This window comes from Crocodylus siamensis, chromosome 3, assembly GCF_052110815.1.
Source record: "Crocodylus siamensis isolate JL-2025a chromosome 3, ASM5211081v1, whole genome shotgun sequence".
Taxonomy (NCBI): domain Eukaryota; kingdom Metazoa; phylum Chordata; order Crocodylia; family Crocodylidae; genus Crocodylus; species Crocodylus siamensis.
The window spans coordinates 53,544,553-53,565,913 of NC_143397.1; the positions used below are offsets into that span (position 1 = coordinate 53,544,553).

General features: G+C 42.6%; 1 protein-coding gene across 1 annotated transcript in view; it reads right to left on the reverse strand.

The window, feature by feature from the left end:
- The window catches only part of LOC149868283 (solute carrier organic anion transporter family member 4C1-like), a 57,988-nt gene extending 38,021 nt beyond the window's left edge, over nt 1-19,967 (reverse strand). Inside the window, exons 1-2 of the mRNA XM_090037204.1 lie at nt 19,517-19,967; nt 10,982-11,245 (exon numbers count right to left, since the gene is read on the reverse strand). Of these exons, the coding sequence (XP_089893330.1) occupies nt 10,982-11,245; nt 19,517-19,748 (496 nt within the window). The 5' untranslated portion in view covers nt 19,749-19,967. The remainder of the gene's footprint in view (nt 1-10,981; nt 11,246-19,516) is intronic.
- Nucleotides 19,968-21,361: the final 1,394 nt, after the last annotated feature.

Sequence of the window (21,361 nt, forward strand, 5' to 3'; positions counted from 1 at the left end):
ATGTCAGCTTAAGGCTTTTTGGAGCTAATCAACAGGTAGCTGGTAATGTCCCTTGATTCCTCCCTTGGAAAAAAGTTGCTTAAACAGCTTGAACTATGGAGAGAAGCTTTTGCTTTGTTTGATGGGCTGATAAATGCTAACAACTCCCTCTGTAATTATGTGCTCCGTTATCAACTGGGGGGCACCACCTCCCCAAATCAGACATCCCGACAGGGCCTAACCACACCACACCCCCCCCCCAGCTCAGCCCTATGGAAGGAAAGGAAAGGCAAGGCTGCTCTAGCCCTCCCCCCCCTTCCAGGCTTCTAAATCTGAGCCACTGCAGGATTGTGCCTGCATTTTCTCAGTCCAGAGGGAATGTCTTTGTGGTTACAAACTAGCCAGGTTAAGCTAACTTGCAAAGGTTGAATCAACCCAGGCTCAGGCTTCTTGAATACCTGTCCCTAGCCCTGGAGAACGTGTTCATACCTACTTTAAAAAGGAGGAGAGACCCACAAGGCAGAAGCAGCTTTAGCAATGGGACTAGTGGTGAATACTGGGCAAGATGTCCAGTCCTACTTTTCTTGCACATCGCCTCTTAAAAAAAAAGATGCAAGGATCATGATAGCAAGTCCTCTGAATTTAAGACAATTCTCTTCACCAGAGTGATTTCTTCCCATGGAGAAACCGCCCTTATAGTAAAATGTTGTTTCACCCTTTATTTATTAGCTATATTTTAAGATTATCTTAAAAGTCATTGTGGAATGGAGAGCTTTTCTGCTCCTTTATAACCACTGGATTAATCTGAACTTATTCATGGATTGGCAATTACATGTTGCTTTTCTTTGTTTACTTCTTGCTCCTTCCAAGACTTTCAGCCACAAGTAGAAAGATGAGCCAAATTGAGGCACTATTAGGTCATGTTAGCCTCAGAAGCAGAAATGGCTTCCTGCAGGCTTGAGTCAAGCATTACTCCCTTCCCCACCTCCTCTGCACCATCATTTTGTTGGTTTGCAGCCCTTCTGAGGAGATATTTGGAGGGACAGGTCTCTACAGTTCTCCTTTATTTGTCCCTCACTTAAACAATAAAGTAGTGACTCAAGTATCAGTCATTTATGGCTTAAAACAGCCCCACAAAAAACAAACTGCCATTTACCAAGTTAGACTAGAGGTCTATCTGGCCTGGACCTGAGCAACTGTAGGGCTCTCTTCCTTTCCTTATTCTGTGCACATCTTGATAGTTTTACTGGGTTACATCTAATGGCTTAGACACCTCTAGACAGTAGTGAGAAATGGCCAGAGTTCTCTGCTCCATGCTCCTGTGACATCCTAAATCGTTTAAACTACTGTCTTCACAATTTTTTTTTTGGGGGGGGGGAAGGGGGGGGCAAACAAATGACAAAACAAGGTTTGTTAGTTATGTACTCAGTGGCCTCCTAGCTACTGGAGGGGGCTTGTAGTTCCTAGTGGGCCTAAAAAACTTGTCATAGCAGAAAGAGAACGCCAAGGCCAGGTACAAGGACAGGTCCCAAATTTTTCCCATCATCTTGCTCATCTCCCAGTGCAGCCAGCAGCACTCAGGTGTTTAGGAAGTTCCAATTCAGAGACTGCACCCCTATTTACTGGGGGGGGGGGAACCAAACACTTTCCTCCACACACTTATCCAATCATTTGGACTGGCTTCAGTTACCAGCCTTCAGTCACCAGCCTTCAGTCAAAGGCTGGTTTGCAAGTTGTTTTAAAACTAAACTTCTATCTAAACTGTCTTTATTATTTCCCCAAAATTCTACAACTCTAGGATACAAATCCCTATTTATTTTAATAAACCTACCATACCCCACAACCTGTATGCTAATGAGTCCTAAACTATTATACTGTCCTCAGAAGTAGGGACCTACCAAGTTTCTGATTTGAAGAAACCACAAATTTGGTAGGTCCCCCATAGAAGAGTCCAGTGCATAGGAAAACGGCTAATCAGAAGCAGGGTGGGGGAGGGCAGCATATTCCACCATAAAAAGCGAAAAAAAAAAAAAAAAGTGGCAACTGGTACTGCATCAGGATCATATAATCTGGTGGCAGCCACTGTGAATTAGATAGGTCCCCACCTCTTAAGGAACCCCTTCCCTTCATGCTTATCATTAAAATCGCCTCTTTGTACTTTTAATTCTTCTAGATCTTTTCTGGAGATTGCAGGGGGAGGAAGAAAAGAAACCTAAATACTGTGTGCAGTTCTGGTATCTCAGCGTGAGACCAATGCCTCCAAGATCAGAAAGTTAAACCTTCACTAAAATCTGATCGATCATTAAAAAATAAACCCACCCACAAACCGCTAACTTTATTTATTGAACAAAACATGGATTTTCAACCAGTGATCAGTACCAAGCTCCAGCTGAAGCAATTAAATTCAGCTGGCCAAAGGAAGTACATGTACCTTTCACACTCTGATCTGCATACTTATTATAGTGGTTAAAGTAGAACAAGTATTTAGAAAAGTAAAGTAATCAGGAATACAGAATTTAGGCAGCATCTCATGACCAAGTTTAATGGTCCCTTCATTCTCAGTTCTAGTCCTTAAAAGACATTAGCACTCAAAGGATAGTGTGGATACTGCACAAACATTTTGCCTACACCTAGAGCTCTTATGCCATCCCTTCATCAAAAAAAGCATATTGTACCTAACAAATTTAATTTAGGTCAGCATAATCTACACCCATCCAAACTTCATCCATTATAGATAACCTGAAGGAGTTACCAGATACTGAAGGTCTTCCACCAAGAAAGCCACTATTCTTGTTTCAGCATCACCTTCCAAGTGTCAGTTTGCAAGTGAGCTTCTTATGAATGTACAATTTTAAAACCTTCTGGAAGTTAAATGCAGCTGCAGTCAGAGAGCACCTTCAAAAAACTCAGACTGATGTTGAATGTGCACTGTTACTGCCTTGGCAAATGCAGCTAAGTTTAGAACGAATTCAGGCAAGAATCACCCTGGCCTTCTTACCTCCCCTCAAAGCCAAGTGGCAATTCTGAGCGTCTTGCCCCACCCTCCGCCTTGGGGGGGGCATGGAGGGGATAGATAGAGAGAGTAATATGGAAAACAGTTCAAAACAACTCTAGTGGCCCGTTCAAATGATGTCACTTTCTTGTGATCCTATAAAAAGCTCTGACCAAGGAAGGAGGACTGGAAGGGACCTCAGAAGGTCCTCTAGTACAGCCCCACTGCTCAAGGCAGGATCAACCCCACCATGTGTTGGGGTAACTGGAATCTCCATCCTTGGAAGCTTTCAGGAGTCATTTTCTCTACATGCTATATTCCAATGCTCAACTACTAAAAGATCATTTTTAAAACCTCCAACTTAAAAAAAAAAATCCACTGCTGCAGTCTAAACCCATTGCTACTACTCATGTGCCTTACAGCCAGATAAAAGCCCGTCTTCATCTTCTTTGTAAATCACCATTCAGATATTTGAAAACTGGTATCAAATCCCTCCCACCCCCCAGCTTTTCTTCTCCAGACTAAAATAAAACTCTAGTTCTTTCAGCTTTTCTTCATAAGCCTTGCCTCCCATGCCCCTAAACACTGTTACTGTGTTAGACTCTTTCCAGTCAGTCCACATCCTTCTATATGTGCAGCACCCAGAACTAGATCATTTTTCCAATTCTCGTGTCTGAAAGAACGGGGGGGGGGGGGAGTAGTTTTCTGACTCCAGTAGACACAGTGGAAATTAAGTAGTCACCATGCAAAATAAAAAAGTCTGATGACTGAATTTACTCTGGTGCTCAATACTAGGTTCCAAGATAATACAATATAATCTAATCCTTCACACCACAGTAGTCAAGGCTGACAAGGTGGTCTTGTCTTTGCAAACAAGTTTTTAAAACTTCTTTGCAAAGGTGGAAACAGGGGTGAGCAATATACAGGAATTTGTCACCTGCTTAGAGACCCCTGTTAAAAGAAATAAGGATTTTTTTTTAAAAAGCCCCCAACATGTACATGTGTACACACACACACTATTCTTAGTAGTACTTTAAGAACTTGTTTTTTCCTCCCAGGTTTTCAAGAGCCAAGTATTAAAAAACACACTAAAAAAAAACTACTACACAACTTTTGTTTTTTTTAATATTAAGTAGTCAATATCAAAATGTAATCCACCCCAGGTAGAGCCACTGACTGAACTCTTCCCATTTGTCATGCCAAATATCATTGTATAACTTCCAAACATGCTGTTAGTAGTCAAGGGTAGAAAGGGGATTACTGAAATAAAAAGGGATGCCCGTTATATAGGAATAGAATAAAAGGGAACAGACTGGTTTATTATTAAACCAGTGAAGTGTGGTTTGATACAGCACTACCTCAGTAAGTCAAGTTTTTACCATGACTGGCTGTTGTATTCGCTGAAACCTTAGACCCAAAATGGTTGCTGTTGCAAGAGCAAGCATTATTAGAATAGCAGCATTAGGATAGGCACAGGAGACCTAACTTCTTGAGTGACCCTACACAGTTTTAGATGTTGCTTTGGGTTCCTCAGGCTAGAGACAGATATTACACAAACTAGTTTAAGTAATCAGAAACTGGCTTAAACTTGTAACAGAATAGACATTTAGTACACAGAAGCCAGTCTGAAAATGGCTGAAACCAAACTTGAGATAAAAACCTGGTTGAATGCAACAGACTCAACTAAATTGGGTCAAACCAGTTTGTGCAATGTCTGTCCCAGGTCCCTTGCTGATTTAAGTTAAGCCCAAGTCCCCCCAGCATTCATAGGTCTTGCAGCCATGGGCAAGGCTCTCTGCTCCAGAGAGTTGGGTTGGCCCCTCCCCTCTGCTCCCTGGCTGGAGTTCCAGATATGGCAAGCACAGCAGCATCTACCCAACTTCTGTGCACCCCCCCCCCAAAACACACACAAAACACACCACTCCCTGCTCAAACAGATTCCCCACTCCCTTTTCCCACAGCATGGACCATAGCTAGTATGTGGTATTCTAGTTAAATCCCGAGAGGTATCTGTTTAACGCAGACAGGATAGTGCCCACTTAAGGCTTTTTGGACCTAGTCAACAGCTCAGCTGTTAGTGTCCCTCCATTCTTCCCCCACCCAAGGAAGGAAAAGAGTTGTTTAAGAAGAAGATCTTGTACTAATGAGAGGCTTTTGTTTTCTTAAATGGAGCTGATAAAAACCATGTTATCAACTCCCTGCTGGGCTGGTCAGGAACATGGGGGAAGGCTACCCCCCCCCCAGTCACAGCTTCTTGCCAGGGCCTGACCCTTCAGCACTGTTGAAGGGAAGGGAGGGCTGCTGTAGTGTCCCCTACCAGGCTTCAAGCCTGAGCCACTGTAGACATATGCTTATATTCCTTCAGTCCAGAGGGGATGTCTGTACAGTTACAAACTGGTTCACCCTAGCCAGGTTAGCCTGCCTTGCAAAGGTTTCTGAATGTCTGTCCCTAGCCCCAGTGACCAGATCAGATGTTTCATATCAGAGCCCTACAAAATATAGGGCCACCCTCTAAAATAAAAGTGGGACAGGAAAGTAGTACTAAACCTCAAAGCATTCTTTGAAAAAGCAGTGATAGTTATTGCTTTAACTGCATGTTTAGCACAGATGCCTCAGTGCAATATACAGAATGCACATTAAGAGTATAGTTGAAGTCAAACACTCAAGACGAGCTGGAAGTCACCAAGTCTAAACGTATTGCCACTTTAATTCTGCTCTTAAGTACAAAAACCAAATCAGGGGAAGCCAAAAATCAGAATTCACCCCTCCAGAAAAATTACCCCGCTCAGACAGATGTTCTCACCTACACCATGCAGACAAGATGGTCCAACTCCTCTTAAACCTCGTAACAAAAGCAACCGCACAGCTCCTAGGTAATCTGTTACAGCATGCTGCCAAAGATTCTTTCCAACTTCTAAATCCTCTTCTTTCGAGGTAAGACTAAAAATCACTTCTTATCCTGTTCCCTACTTGCGCAGAAGAAAGGGTGGTTCAGATACAGAATTGATAATCCTCATTTAGAAGACTCAAATCCCCCATTCAGTAGCCTCCTCTCTAGAAGAACTAACTGAAGTTCAGAGAGAACAATGCTATGTCTTCTAGACCTTTACTTTTTGTTGCTCTCTACCAAACCATTCCACATCTGCCTTACTATATAGTTTTAAAATCAGAACTGTAAGTTCTTTGCTTACTTATGAGAATGCCATGGGTTAAAAAACACCCTCAAAAGCTTCTCTTTATTGAGGTATCACACTCACAAAGCCCATCATCTGGATGATGGATACTGAAGGAAGTCAAGCAAGTACTTAACAGCAAGTCCTTCTGCCACTCCACCTTAGACACCTTAGACTCTAGGTGCTTAGAAACAGGTTATCATCTTGATAATATGGTCCTAGTATCCATCTACATATTGGTCTTAGCCCAACTAATCTGTAATTCTACAGATCCTCCCTTCCCCAAGAAGAGGCACACTATATTTTTTCCCCTTTTCTAAGGAGGTGAGGTTCTAGCTGACTTCTAGTAGTACAGATAATAGCCAGGGACTCTTACTTCAGCAAACTCCAAGAACATTCTAGGATCAAGTCTTCTCCAGCACTGCCCATCTGAAGTTTAACCTGTTCTTTTCTATTCTAAATTGATAGTCATCTTCCCTATCCTTACCATTTGTCAGTTAAAGAAAGAAAAGTTTGGTTTCCACAGGAAAAAGTATAAATATTTCATCCAATGCCCACTACCCAATTTCCTTCTTTTGGAAAGAGGAATCTTTCCCCACCCTTTTTTCTGTGAAATCTAGGATGCTTTGCCATTTTTTTTTTTTATTTCCCCAACAGACATGCAATTGTCCCTACATGCTTGAACTAATCTTTTGCAAGACAGCCAAGGTTGCACTTTGATAGGTTCCTTTAAGTTCCAAGGAACATCAGAGCTCTTTGTTTAGCAAAGCTGGTCTCTGGCCACACTTCCCACCATTCTTTTGTATGGAGGAACCATGATCTTGAGCCCTTAACATAGTCAGCCTACAGCCAATTCTCCCCATACTTCTCCACACTCCCTTGACTTGCATCCCATAGACTCCTGGCCTATCCTGAGTTGGTTCAGATTCTTAGCTAGTTCTTCCCTATTAATAAGTAGGAAATGAAGAAAAGCTTTCACCCAGTTGGTTTCTCTATTACCCATGCTAAATGTCCATTCTAAAACAAGAAGAGTGAAAACATTTGCTGGACTGCCTATACATTGTTGTTTCCACCTTAGCAGGATGTCCTAATATCCCTTCCCTCCCCACCCCAAGGCTCTAGATCCTTTAATTCACAACCCTCAAGTTGAAGAGGGCCTTGTCCACCATCTCCTCTTAGTGTGGGAACTTTAGATGCCCACTGTGACATCCCTTGTTGTCCATACCCCTTTATCTCAACCCACAGATGGTAGGAGGTAACCCATGTACTATAGAAAGGAGTAGAGAATGAGGATATTATTCTTTATTAAAGAGGCAACACTGCCTCCTTTTACCCTACCAGCCTGTTCCCTGAACAGGATACATCCACCCATGACAAATGCCAAGTCACACAAATTATAAATTTGGAGAACTAGAACTGGATGTAGTAGTAGGATCTGATATGTACGTCAACAAGTAGGAGAGTCGAGTCAAAACTGGCTGAGCAATACTTTGTGGAGATACCACTGCACCTACAGAAGCAATGCTCTTACTTTTAGTGACAGTTTCTCAAAGCAAAATAATGAGAAACAATTCAAGTTCTTTATCTTCCACCCCTTTTCCATTCAGAGAAAGGATGGAGGTGAATGATCTAGTTCACTAGGCAAAACAACTTGTATTCATCATGTAGACTCCATCACCATGTCACACAAAAGAAAACTAGTTCCTTGTAATAAGTGGGGAAATAACATGCAACAAAGGATTTCAGGCTCTCAGTTTCTGTACAGTGCTTTGAAAAGCATAAATGAATTTATTATAACCTCAGAACTATTGTGTTGTGAAAAGCACCTATTAAGAAGTTCTTAATACTATTTTAAGCTGTTTCATATTAAAGTGAGTTGATTAGTCATTGGCTATTTTCATTCTAAAAAAAGTTAGGAATTTTACAGCCAAAATGTTGCTTATTAGATCACACTACAAACCAAGATCATCTTACAGATTTAAAAAAAAACCTGTTTGGAGATCCATTTGTTTCTATACATCTAAATGACATGTATTGTGTCACTAGTTTAACAATTATGCCAACATCTAGTATTGCATGTATGCTCCTCATGAGGCACAAGTAAAATAGACATGTTCAGTATCTTACCCTCACTGCCATTTATTCCAAGAAAGGAGAAGTTCTGTTTCCTCCTCAGCACAAACCACATTTCTAATCAACTTCAGAGGAATTTAAGCAATTCATTAACAAATTTCACAAGCACACCTTTAAAATGCTTTTTCCTACTCAAGTGGGCCAAAAAAAAAAAACCAAACAAAAATAGCACCACACTGAAGCGTTTCCTGGACTGCAGTTATATGGAAGCCCATTTGTAAGTCTCACTTCAAGTAGTTCTGCTCAAACTGCCTTATAAACAATAATATTGTTGCAATTTTAAAAAGCAGCATTGAGGGAACACCTACATCAACCAATGTGTTTTACATTTTGCTTGAAAAAACAGTAGTGAATATTGCTTCCAGACCAACTGCTCAGTGGCAAGCCAAAATGCCAAGAGAACCTCTCACACAAGACCTCTATTCCTGGAGTTAGAGACTCCATTCTAACCCTCCTCTCCCCTCCTACAATAGGAGCCTACTACTTGAGATCATAGAAATTGCATCTTACCAATTTTGTCACATTCCAACAAAAGCAGTGTGCGCGGAAGTATCAACTAAACAAGAAGGAAGCATGATAGTTTAAAAAGGAAAAAAAGGACGGCTTATTAAGTGGAATGGAAACATCCAAGAATAATGCATTATTGCCTGTTAGGTGTGTTTTCTGCTTCCTGCACTTTGTACTACTGCAACAAGTTGCTTCCTTTTTTAAAAAAAGGAAGGAAAAAAAAAAAGCAAAGCTAGGCAAGCATGGAAGGGATTTTGGGAATAGACTACCTTAGTGCAACTTTAGTAATGACTATTATAAAAACCATGTATTGTATAAAATATATACCTAGATACACTTTACCTCGAGACAAAAATTAACGCATTAAAAAGGTTACATAGCATAAAATCCAAGACAAAAAAAAACCCACAACACCCAAGACCTACACAAGTTGGGGGAGAGAACCCAGATCAACCTTCAGATTCCAAGCTACAATTTTTTTTTCCCCCCCCTTGGTTTAGAAAAAACCACATACATAAATAATGCATTTTCTGAGGGGGGTGTGTAAGTGGATGAAAAACATTGGTGGCAAATATTAGTATAGATCTTAATGCTAATATTCAAAGCTAAAAAGGAACTTGAAATCTACATCTACCCTTTCAAGTAAAAGTGTGGATGCAACACAAGGTCAGTTCACAAGCAATCATTTTTGGCTCCTTCTCCCCGAGTACCACAACTTTCTCTGGCAATTACAGTCATGCCCTATTGATTTTGCTTAACATACAGCAATTGAACTTGCTTTCTGCTCTCTAAAATTTGCCTTTATGATAGATAGAATGATTTATAAAAGCCTTCCCCATTGTGTTAAATACAGCAACAACTTAAAATGAATGTGGAGGGCAAGATACTCACTTAAATCTGAGCTCAGTATTAAAAAGGCATCAAGTCAATTAGTGATTGATAGAATATTTTTATTTTTCTAAACATGGCTAGATTCTTCTTATGTTCCTCCTCCCCCCCACTCCCTCCCCAAACCAGAAGCCAGGGCCATAGGCCAAATAGAGAAAAAAAGAGAGCTGTAGGTGGAGATGAAGTCACATACATATACCACCCCCCTGGAAGTCATTTCCTCACAGTACTTCCATGGGAGACATTAAGCTAGCACAAGTAGATAGACTAATTCTGAACAGATACTTCCAAAGCTACAAGTCACAGCTACAGGTAGGCATGAGGATCCTGGGGCTTTAAGCCAAGTCCTGTAACTGAAGGAAGCACACCAAGAATGAATAGACTGAGACTGCCGGAGTGCAATAGTTCTTCCTTCCCCTCTCCCCCCACATACCACTTACACAGGAAAGACTGAAGCAGGAAGACTGAGAAAAACAAGTACAGTAAAAATACATCTTGCTACAAAATGCACCTATACAAATAGGACAAAAAACACAAACCAAAGGAAGCCCAACTTACAGGAGTAGCAGCAGGGAAAGTACCAAATCAAGTAAGAAGGCTGATGTATTTTTGGCACAAGAGATCTTCCAGTTGCAAGCTGTTCCAAAATAAAAAGGAGTTTACTGTCCAAAGCTACTGAGATTCTCCTACTAATTACAGGCGATTCTTGCCTGATGTAATGAAAAGCATGCCAGAGGGGGAAAAGAAAAAAAAAAGGCGGCCAAGGCCCAAAGCCATGCTGGCTTCTAGAGAGACTTAGACCAGTAAAACTGCTTAGCTGTGGTCTACTAATCTGATAAAGAACCAGAAGGAAGGAGTCCTCTTTTAGAAGAGATGCACAAAATGTTTAGCAAAAGTAAAAATCACAGGTTGGCTACAGGCATTGTAGCTTCTTTCAGTCTATTCAGAAAAACCATCTTAGAAATAGGATTGTATTTGTTTATACAAACATCAAGGAAAGCCAAACCATTTAAGTCTATGTTTCTTATCTTGAGATGTGCAGTGTAAGATAGTCAACTCTGAGCCTACACAAGCCTAACCCAGCTACAGGCAAGTACAGTTCAATACAACAAAACTTCCAGTAAGGTAGAAAAAGAGAATGTTGTTCCCTCTCCCACCACAGAAAATCTTCCATAAGACACTTCTGATAAGACTGTCAGAAGATTTGGAATAGAGGATATAATGTATCGATACAAACATACATGTTCAGTTACATGCTAGTATTGCTGGCTTTTGTTTTCTTAAAAAGCAAAATAGACACATCACCTACCTTCAATTTTGGATCCGTAGTGGTACGTTCCACTACAGAAGTGTGGCAAGGAAAATACAAGTGAGCCTAATCCCAGCATAAACGAAGAAAAGGCAAGCCATCTCGGTTTGTGCCCTCTTTCGCCGAAGAAAGATACAAATAGTGACAGTACACAAAATGCGATGTCATAACTTGAAGAGATTAATCCAGTGAGGGAACTGTTCAGTTCATAACGTTTTTCAATAGTAGAGATGCTAACGTTTACCAGGCCATTTACCACAATACCTGGAAAAGGAGAAAGAAAGATGGTTATGACAAGACAAAATGAAGAAAAAAAAAAATTACCCTATCCCTACCTGCCTTATATTGTTCTAGTAGCTCTTACATGAATATTACAAGATAGCATTTAAAGATGTGTAAGATTACATCTAGCCACGTCAAAAAGTCTGAGAGAAGCTCACCATAAGCCAGCAACCCACAAATGCTATTCCACAAAACACCCCAAAAGGGCATTTGCTGCTACGCTGCAAAGTCTTTATATAGCTCATTAAATTACAAGCATTGCTGACAAGCCTTAAGTTAGACCACACTAGTATGTATGCACTCTATTCCATTTCAAGCTGCTGAATTATTTTTTTTTCCAGCTTTCAATAGTCTATGCTCCAGTAAAAGTTGAGAGTTCCTTCCTTCCCATGCAAGAATTTCAAATCCTGTAGCTACTGCCTCCCTGCCCAATCCCCCCTGCCAATACTCACACAGACCGGAATCTCTCCCCTGCTCTACAACACGTCCTCCAAACACATCCCCTCCCTTAAAAACCCACAAACTCCTCCTACTCCCTGTCCAATTATAAAAGAACTTTATTCTGATATAGCCAAGAGAAGATAATAGGCTATAGGAACCACTGGTTTGATTCATTATGGCACTTGTATTGCTCCTTGCCAAGAATCTAGCAATGGCTTTGTAGGGGCTCCACTAGGCACCATGGAAGTTCTAAAAACATGTCCATAGCCTCTCTCAGAGCATAAAAAAAAAAGAGCTGAAGTGATTTCAGACCATGGACATATGGTAAATATGGATACCACAAGTCCTACTAGAAAAAAAAAATTCAAGCATCTCAAATGCTGCTAAAAATCAAGAACTTAAGTTTTTCTCCTTAAACAGAAGTGACTATTAAGAGAACCAGTCACCTGGAATAAGCAAACAAGTCTTTTTTCTACTACTCGCTGTTTTAAAATGCTATATGCATGCCAGACATTACCAATGCCTCAAACTACTCACATGAAGTAGGTGAGCTACTCAGCAGCTTAAAGCTGCCAAGCCAAAAAAATTACTGAATCATTAAACTTTATTCTAAACTGGTCTGGTCAGTTTTGGTTTCCTCTTGATCAATTCATATTGGAGGGTCACATTATGAGATTGCAATCCAATTGAATTAGTGGTAATAGTTAGACAGCAAACAACTTCAAGGAAAACCTCTTTCTGAAATTTTAGGGACACCATATTATGAAAAAAATAAATCACTTTAGGAAGGGAGGAAAACTAGAAGATCTCAATAGCAGGTTGCAACTCAGAGCATCGAGACAGGAAAAAAAAAAAAAAAAAAAAAAAATCACAGTACCAGCAAACATTAACAAAAGAAAGTGTTTCAACTACCTGCATTTTAGGCATGGCCTGAAGACTACTACACATGGCTACACTAGGTATTAAGTCAAAATATTAGGATGTTATCCATCAGCAAATCTTTTACTTTCTTTACTAAAGCTATTACTAGTTTAATGGTTAGCTTTCCTGAAGCTAACCATTAAGCCACTCATTTATTTTTTTTAAAAGCAGTTAAGATTCTAGGGTGTTTAATAGAAGCAACTAGTCACAGCTTTGATTGCAGACATTGTGCCCAAGCATAATTTAAAACAATTTGGACACATAACATTCTTCAGATTTACATGCTGTTCTTCCCAACCTTCTTAGAAAACTTTATTTCAGTTGTGTGGTTTTTTTTTTTTGGTTTTTTTTTTTTTTACAATATATACATTTAATGGAAAAGCACACCGTAAACAATATACCCCTTAGCTTTGCTTGCTAAATGTTTGCTCAAGTACCTGAACCCCCTCCAGATGGGCAGAATATACTTAGAGTAAGGTTGTGGACAGTGATTTAAGTCTACCTTACTCTACTAATCTTATTGCTGGCATCAGCACAAAGAATTAAGATCCACCTACACAAGCAAAGCCCAGATTCTCAGAGGGGGGGACACAATTTGGAAACAGGGGTGAAGACAGTTCATCATCATTCCCTCTTGCAGCTGTATACTGTAGGATCTGCACTCACTGTAGTTTGACTTGGACATGTATTCTGGATTTGCTAATGCACAAATGCATACATGCAGCAGTGACTCAGACTTCAACTTTAGTCACCCAAGCACATGCTGCCTTACAAGTTCAGAGTGATATATTCCAGAAATGTGGGAATACCAACACCTTAAGAGGCCAGAAAAAGGCAAAGCTAAATGAAAGCAGGCAGTTTTCTAGCCAGCTCTATGAGACATACAGAAAGTTATTAACCACTAATAATGGTAGTTACTGTCAGGAATGACTACTACACTGCAAAGTCTTTATATAGCTCATAAAGTTATTGCTGACAAGCCTTAAGTTAGACCACACTAGTATGTATGCACACTATTCCATTTCAAGCTGCTGAATTATTTCTCTCAGCTTTCAATAGTCTATGCTCCAGTAAAAGTTGAGAGTTCCTTCCCATGCAAGAAAAGGTGTTAGGGAACTGTTTGATGCATTATTTGGAGGCTCAATAAAAGACAATACTATGCTGGATAATACTGGTGATATTTTACCACTCTGGGAACTGGCATCAGCAGAGAACATTTCACCTTCTCAGATACTGGCTTCTGAACAGCAGGTAGACTTGTAGCTACATTAGAAGTGATTTTGCACCATATCACTATGTGAACAATGGAATTTCAGTTGTTTGGACTACTGCAAACTCTGCATCTACAATTTTCCAAACAACTGTGGGAAGTTTGTTTTAGATCTAAAGAGTGTCGGGATATGCAAGAGCTACAATATTCTTTTAAAGTGTGACCTACTGTCTTATGGAAGGGCAGTGGGGGACAATTTATAAACCTGGATAATCAAGTCTAAGCCACTTTGATATCAAATTAGGCTTCGTATCCCTCCCTAACCCAGGAGATGGATTAACTATACAATATGCATTTGTTTAAAGACACTTTCTATTGCATCACCAGTGTATAAACTTACTTTGAATTAAGCGCTAGATGCACATCTCATTGAGAGTCTATATGTGCATATGCAGTGCTTTTCCTGACAACCACTATTCATTCATTTAAAATAGTATTGAAAGTTAATATTTCCCTATTACACATGGTCAACTGATGCATCATCACTATTTAGTAACAGAGGCAATTAAAGCTAGTTAAGCAAGAGAAACTTCTCAAAACTCCCACTGACACTGCTATTTACAGTCTTACAGTATTGCTAGTCTCATTTACAGGGGTCCAAATCCAATACAAGGACAGACACATCCACATAATGCTTCTTTAGAGCACCTGGTTTCACAACAGAATCCAGGGTCTGGAGTAAAGATTTTAGAACAAAAGTAAAGTGTAGAATAGGTCATGCATCAAGTAGAGTCACCAAGAACTAGCCCCATCTTCCACAGTATAGATCCCAAACCCACAGACCCCAAGCATGTGATATGCTAGCTAATGCAGAGGTGGGTAGGTGCAAGTGGCCATCCAATTTCACTGGAACAGGCACACAGAAGTGTCCACTTAGAGCTTTAGTCAAACAGCTGAACTGGTAGTGTTCCTCCATTCCTTCCTTGGAAAAAGCTGTTTAAGAGCTTGAACTAAGGAGAATCTTTTTTTGTTGATGGGCTCATAAATACTGTGTTATCAGCTCCCTGCTCACTCCCTCACCTGTCAGGTTTGCAGACATTATGAAGAAGCCAGGAGGGGGAGATTGAAAAGTGCTGTATCACTCCACACACCTGCTTTGCCTCAGAGTGCTAGCCCAGATCTGGGGTCTGGCAACACTCACACCTTAAGCAGCAAGCAGAGAAAAGCCTGGGACTATGCAGGCAAGGTAGGGGTTTAAACCCCTCCCTAATCAAAAGTCCTGCCAGGGTCTGGCCATGCCCCCCAGCCCCCTCTGCTCAGCTCCATAGAAGGGAAAGGAAGGCTGCTCTAGTGCCCACCCCGCCCCCACAACCCAAGCCACTGCAGGCATATGCCTGTAATTCTTCAGTCCAGAAGGAAAGTCTCTGCAGCTGCAAACCAATTCAATCTAGGCAGGTTAGACTAGCCTGCAAAGATGGAATCAATTCAACCTCATGCTTTTTGAATATCTGTCCCTAGCCTGGATGCCCAAAATAGGGTTTCATGTAGTACTTGGGAGGACTCTAGGCTCTGGATCCCAAGGATGAAAACTAGTGAGAACTTACCTCTTTTTAAAGTTCAGCTGCCAAACAAGCAATATTCCTCTTATGCATCCAAAAAGAAATGTGGGTTCTTTTGAAGGAGGAGACAGGGGTTCCAAGCCTTCCTCTACCTCAGAGCCACCCTCAAAATTCCAAAACAATGCAATAACCCCAATCTGAAGGTGGTTCTGAGGCATGGGTGCCTGTGAAGGCTGGGCTATAATACAAAGAGCAAGGCAAAAATGCATTTGATGGAGCAGGAGGGCATGGCTGTGTAGCTCAGTGGCTTAGGCCCACAAGAGGGCAAGTCTTTGATGCACGGTGCATCTGGGAACCAAATTGGTACTCCCCCCCCACCTTAATGTGAAACAGGTCATTGGATTCTAACAAGATAGAGGACCAGGGGACTTCCTCCATGCAATTTAGTAACCTTGCCCTTAAGATATAAAGTTTCTTCTATCCCAAAAGAAAAAAAATCCTAAGCCTCAACACCATATACCCTTTCATTTCTTAGTAGCAGCAGAGCTGCAACAGAAAGCATCTCTGCTCTCCATCTCCATAAGTCTGTAGCTAGGTGGGTAGGGCACTCTTCTAGGAGGTCAGGAATGTATGCTGGAACTCACTTCAGTCAATAGAAGAACAACATCCAGCTCCCCTGCTTCTAGTGGGGTGCTCTAATTATTCCATTAGAAAATACCGACTACCTCCATGTTTAGTAGTTGCAGTGAACATGAAAGTTGCTACAACTATTTTCAGACCCCACGCCTATTGGGATGTAGATTGAGTACCTCTCTAACAAACACCACAACCTAGTTTCTCAGTTCCACTGGGTTCACATAGGGATTGGCTATATTTCAGCTAGAGCCAGTCCAGGCATGCTGAATCAGGACATCAAGGAGTGGGGTATCTAGTGAGGTTGAGCACCTGTAAGAGTAGCAAACTGCTATGCAATGGCTTTTTACTTGTATGCCAAAGTCTTCTTGGAACCTGGCATAAAAGTTGTTTCAACCTCACTAACCACAACATTACTGGAAAGCTATAAAATATTACAGCAACCTTATCTACATTTATAACTATAATGTGTTGTTTTTGGAAGAAAATAAGCAAGTTTCCTGCTAGTGAAAGCCTATAATAAGTCTCATTAGTGCAAGCAGCTGTTAACTTTTGTGGAGGTGTCAGCAGTAGTGCTGAGTATGCAAACATGCATGTGGATCTCAATAGTTCTGAGTTAACAGACCAAGGATGGTCTGCTACTTAACCAGAAATACAACTTGTAGGTCCAAGACAGCACTCAGTATCTTAAGAGCCATTCATTATTTTGGGCCATAGCCCAAAAAGATACTTAATACCCAAGAACTAAACAAACATAGTGACTTGGCAACTGGCACCACAAGGAATAAGGAAAAAAAGTGTAGTTTGCAGTTCAAATCAAACAAGTTTTCTAATTGGGTTTAGCCTAGATCATTAAAGTGCCAATTCCCATTTGAAAGGGCTATTCTCAACATGTTTGGTCTATTATAAAACCTTTTGAACCTTGGTAAAGACAATAGACATTTTTTCACTTGGTACCATTTAAAGATACAAAGACATGCATAAAGTTACTCACTTAAGGCCAAGTAATAAGCACCATGAAACCAAAAATTCAAGGCACTTAACTATAAAAACCTGGATGCTACTACCATCTAAAAATAAGAATTCGTAAGCAAAGAAGTTTGCCTAGTAAAAACCAACTAAACTAAACCTACCATACCCCTTCCTTCCAGTTTCCAAATATTTGGAGCAACATGGATTTTCAAAAGGGACCTTGATAGTAGTTTCTAAAAGTTGATAAATTAACGGCACCCTTTGCCAGAGTGCTACAACTCCTTTGACATTAGAGTCAAGCCTGGGTGCTTTAGAAAACACCCCCCTTAACTCCCCAGGCACAGTGAAAAGAAAATTTCAATGAGAGCAAGATTGCCAAGTGTCAATAGGAAGTCAACTTGCTTTCTCCTGTGTCCAGCAGAGGTTCTGTGCATCAGAATAGCAGACAGTGGCAGCTTCTGCTCAAAATAGCTCACAATTTTACTACTAAAAGGACATCAGCCAAGGCTGACCTATATCAAGAAGTTTTAAAGCATCTGCCATATCATATCCAAGTCTATACAGATTCTTATTCTTAAGAAGGCAAGCAAATCTGGGCAACATTTCTAGACTTACTCAGTAGAATTCCCCACCACCACATCCATCAAGTTCATCAGAAGATGTCAACTTCTCAAAAATAAGAGCTTTTCATGAAAATGGTTCAGGTCTCCAAAACTCACGTCCAGAAGTCACATTTCTGATCAAAATCTGAAGAGAAGTCTGTCTCAGAAGAACCTACCAGCTCTGACTAAGTCTTCTACTACCCAAATGAGTGTCCTCATAACTAGTCTATTGGCTACTGTTACCACAGGGCTCTCTGCCTTTTCTCCAGAAAATAAATTCAGTCTTGCCTCCATATGGAAGAATTTTCATAAATTAAATTTGCACAAAATTTAAATTTTTAAAAACAGCTTCTGAAGAAACATCAGATAGGGCTTTATACACACGGTTCCTTGATGGGAGTCGGGCCCACATCCATACTCAAGCTACATTACCCATGCCATCTAGAAAGTACTTGACAAACTAATTCCCACATCTCTAGGACTCCACCAAGACTACTTGTATGATGGCAAACTGAACTGCCATCTATTTGTTGCAAGCTTTTCTACATGTTATTAAAGTCATAGAAACTTAATGACGGTCATTACTATACACCAAAACTAGTGACACTCAACCAGGACGCAGCAGAGTGCCTTGAAATCCTTTCAAGGGTGCCACAGAGCACTCAGTGTCTAATGTGCAAACATGATTCACAAGGTAAACACAGAAGTTCCAAAATGGGAATCTAGTGTTAAAAAACAAACAGTCTGACCCAAGGAGTTTTTAGCAAAAGAAAGATTGCTCTGTTATTTTTCTGTATTCAAGAGTGAGGGAGCCTTGAGCCCAACAAGGTCAAGAGCCACCTATTTTAAGAAGTCCAGAAGAAACTATTTGTTTCCGACTCAGTAAAGCCCAAGGTGTTTGTAAGATCTGCTTAAGTTACCCTGCCCGCGTCAGTCCCAGTCCTCCAAAGACTTAGTTACACATACAACTTCCCAGAGTTATAGGTTGCCAGGATTAGGGTCCTCAGGGCTGATGCACAACAGCAAATTCAGCTAGAGCGTAGACTTCTTTCCAGTACTACACTAGTTAGCAACATGAGGAAAGCAAGGGTTTAAAAATCCACTTCCTGTTCACCAATACTTTCCTGGGGAGTGAAAGGCAGTGCCAGCTTGCCTTGGCACTTGCCTATTGCTTGTCATTGCTTAGCTGGAGAGATTTGGATTTTGGGTTGGGAGAGAGTTTTTTAGAGAACAGTTTTCCAACACTTCTGTTGTCATCTCAACTCAGCTGCCAAAACAAACACTCCACTCCCAGCTCAGCGACAGCCCAAGATCCCACAGTTGGTGGAGGAAACACTAGGAGGGCACACTGACATCAAGAAAACAAGCACTGGCATCCAGAGCTAGCAACCAACCAACTCCAAGGACTCCACAGCCTCAACCAAGCAGCAGCCCATTGAGGCAGGGCACCTTGTCCTCAGAAGGAGAGAGCAGAGGGTGGAAAGGCACCCCACCACCCTATACTCTCTCCTCTGAGGGAAAAGTTGCAACTTCTGCAGGCAGCCCCATAGCTGGAGGACCAGACTCCCAAGTCACCTGAATCCCCATCCACAAGTAGCAGCTGGGAAACATGGAAAGGTGCCTTCCTGCCCCTGCTCAGGGGGTCACCCAGCCCAGCCCCTGCTTCATCATCCCAGCCAGGGCTTCACCCCTAAGAGCCTCCAAGGATGGAGATACCACCACCTCACAGGCAGCCTGCTGCACTGCCTTATTTCCTCAGTTGGTCTAATAAAAAGTATCACTTCTAAACCAAGCGTTCTAGGTTTCGGGATACGTCCTCACCCAACCTCAACCTCCCCCCCTGCAAAGAGCCGGCGGCCGCTGCCGCAGAGCTGAGGCAGGGGACGAGAGGAGGGCGAGGAGAGGCCGGGGTTACCTTGGAAGATGGCCAGCAGGCTGTAGGCGGCCAGGTAGCCTTCGGCGTTGTTGCAGAGCTGCAGAGCGCGGGGGGCCAAGCGGCCCCAGCCGCACGGCCCCTCCTCGTACACCTGCTGCGGCGCAGACGCGGGCGGCGGGCGCGGTGGGCCGGCGCGGCGCTGCTGCTGCTGCCGCCGCAGGTCGGGGCTGGGCGGCTCAAAGACCGGGTTCTCCACGCCGCCCTCCGTCATACCAACACCTCAGCCTACTCAACACCCACCTGCCGCCGCGCTCGGCCCGGCTCGCCTAAATACCGAGGGGGCGGCTTAGCGCAGCAGGTGGCTGCCGCCGCCGCCTCCGCCCTCAGGCCCCGCCCCGGCCCGGCCGCAGGAGCCCGCTCCGCCGACAGCGCTCCGCCTGAGGGGCAGAAGCTCCTTGGAAATGCCCTGTCTCCCGGGGGAGCTGCGCAGCCTGAGGTGGGGCCCGGGGGCGGGAGCTACGGGGAGCTTCCCTCAGGGAGCCGGGCTGAGGGGACGGCTGCACAACACCACGCGGGGGGGCGGTCCCTCAGGCCTCGTGTGGAAGGAGTTATTGCCACGGTTGACTCAAAATAGTCGTCGTCCACCCCCCCCCCCCGCCCCCGGAAAGCAAGAAACCAAGTGCCCAGAATGAAAACAAGCCCCCCTACAAGGCTGTGTCCCTTCAACAGAAACCTGCCGAGCATCCAGGACCCCTGGGGGAAAACTTCAAGTCACCGGGAAGTGGCTGCAGACACTGTGCGGCTTCCTCCCGTCCAGTGCCGCGGAGGGCCCCTGCCCCGCCGGGTGGCTGGACATCTGAAAAATGTCTCCAGGACCTGTTTTTCCTGGGCTGGTTCTGAGAAACAACCCGCCCTCCTAAGCCTTTAAATATACCCCAGTCCCAGATCCGGGCTGTTCGGTTTTGTGGAGGTGTCAGCAGTAGTGCTCAGTGGTAGGACCAGTTCGGCTTGCATGTGCTAGGAGTATCTGCACAAGACTCAGTGCCTGTCACCCAAGACCTGCTAATAACCAGGTCATAGATTTATCCCACAGCGGCTCTCCTCTCTGGAGTCAAACATTTTAGAGCCAGCAGGTGTCAGCAGTGCCCTGGGTTAAATCCTCAAGTCAGACTTTCCATACAGGTTTCTCTCTCTGTCCACACGCATCTTAGAACAGCAGCATGAAGGTTCAAGCATTCCGGGAGCCCCAAAGCAAGCGAGAGGGCATACCATGTGAAAGGGACAAGGGTGTTAAGAAAGCAAAAGCAGAATAAAGAATAGGATTGTGTTTTCTTCCAGAAGGTAACCTGATCTATTCTGGAGGAGTGATTATGAAAGGAGAAGAAAAATACTTCTTGGCCAGTGATCCGTTTCAGGAGTCCAGTGAAACTCTGGAATGCAACTGTTCCATTGCAGCTGATCATGGCAGTCAGCCAGTGATTTCACAATTGCTGGATTGCCTAAACTGAGGCACAAGGTGATACTATCAATATATTTCAATGCATTTATTAGAAAGCATCAGATAGGCCCCAGTTCTGCTACCCTTATTCAGTGTCCAGTGAAATCAATTTCAGCTAGATTGCTTGAAATCTACAGCATTGTTTTTAGAGCAGTGCCCGGGTTTAAGGGGTTTGTGAAAGATGACAGTGATCGGTCAAAAGTAGGTGAATACCCCCACTTACAAGTCAAAGGGGTCCGCACCTCCATTCAAAATTTTTTAGGGGTCCACAGACGAAAGAAAGTTGAAAACCACTGTTTCAGAGCATGGTATCATTCAAAATGAGTGTGACTGTGTTAGGCCCTAGAACTAATTTGTAACTATGTCACTTTTTCTTACCCCTGGAA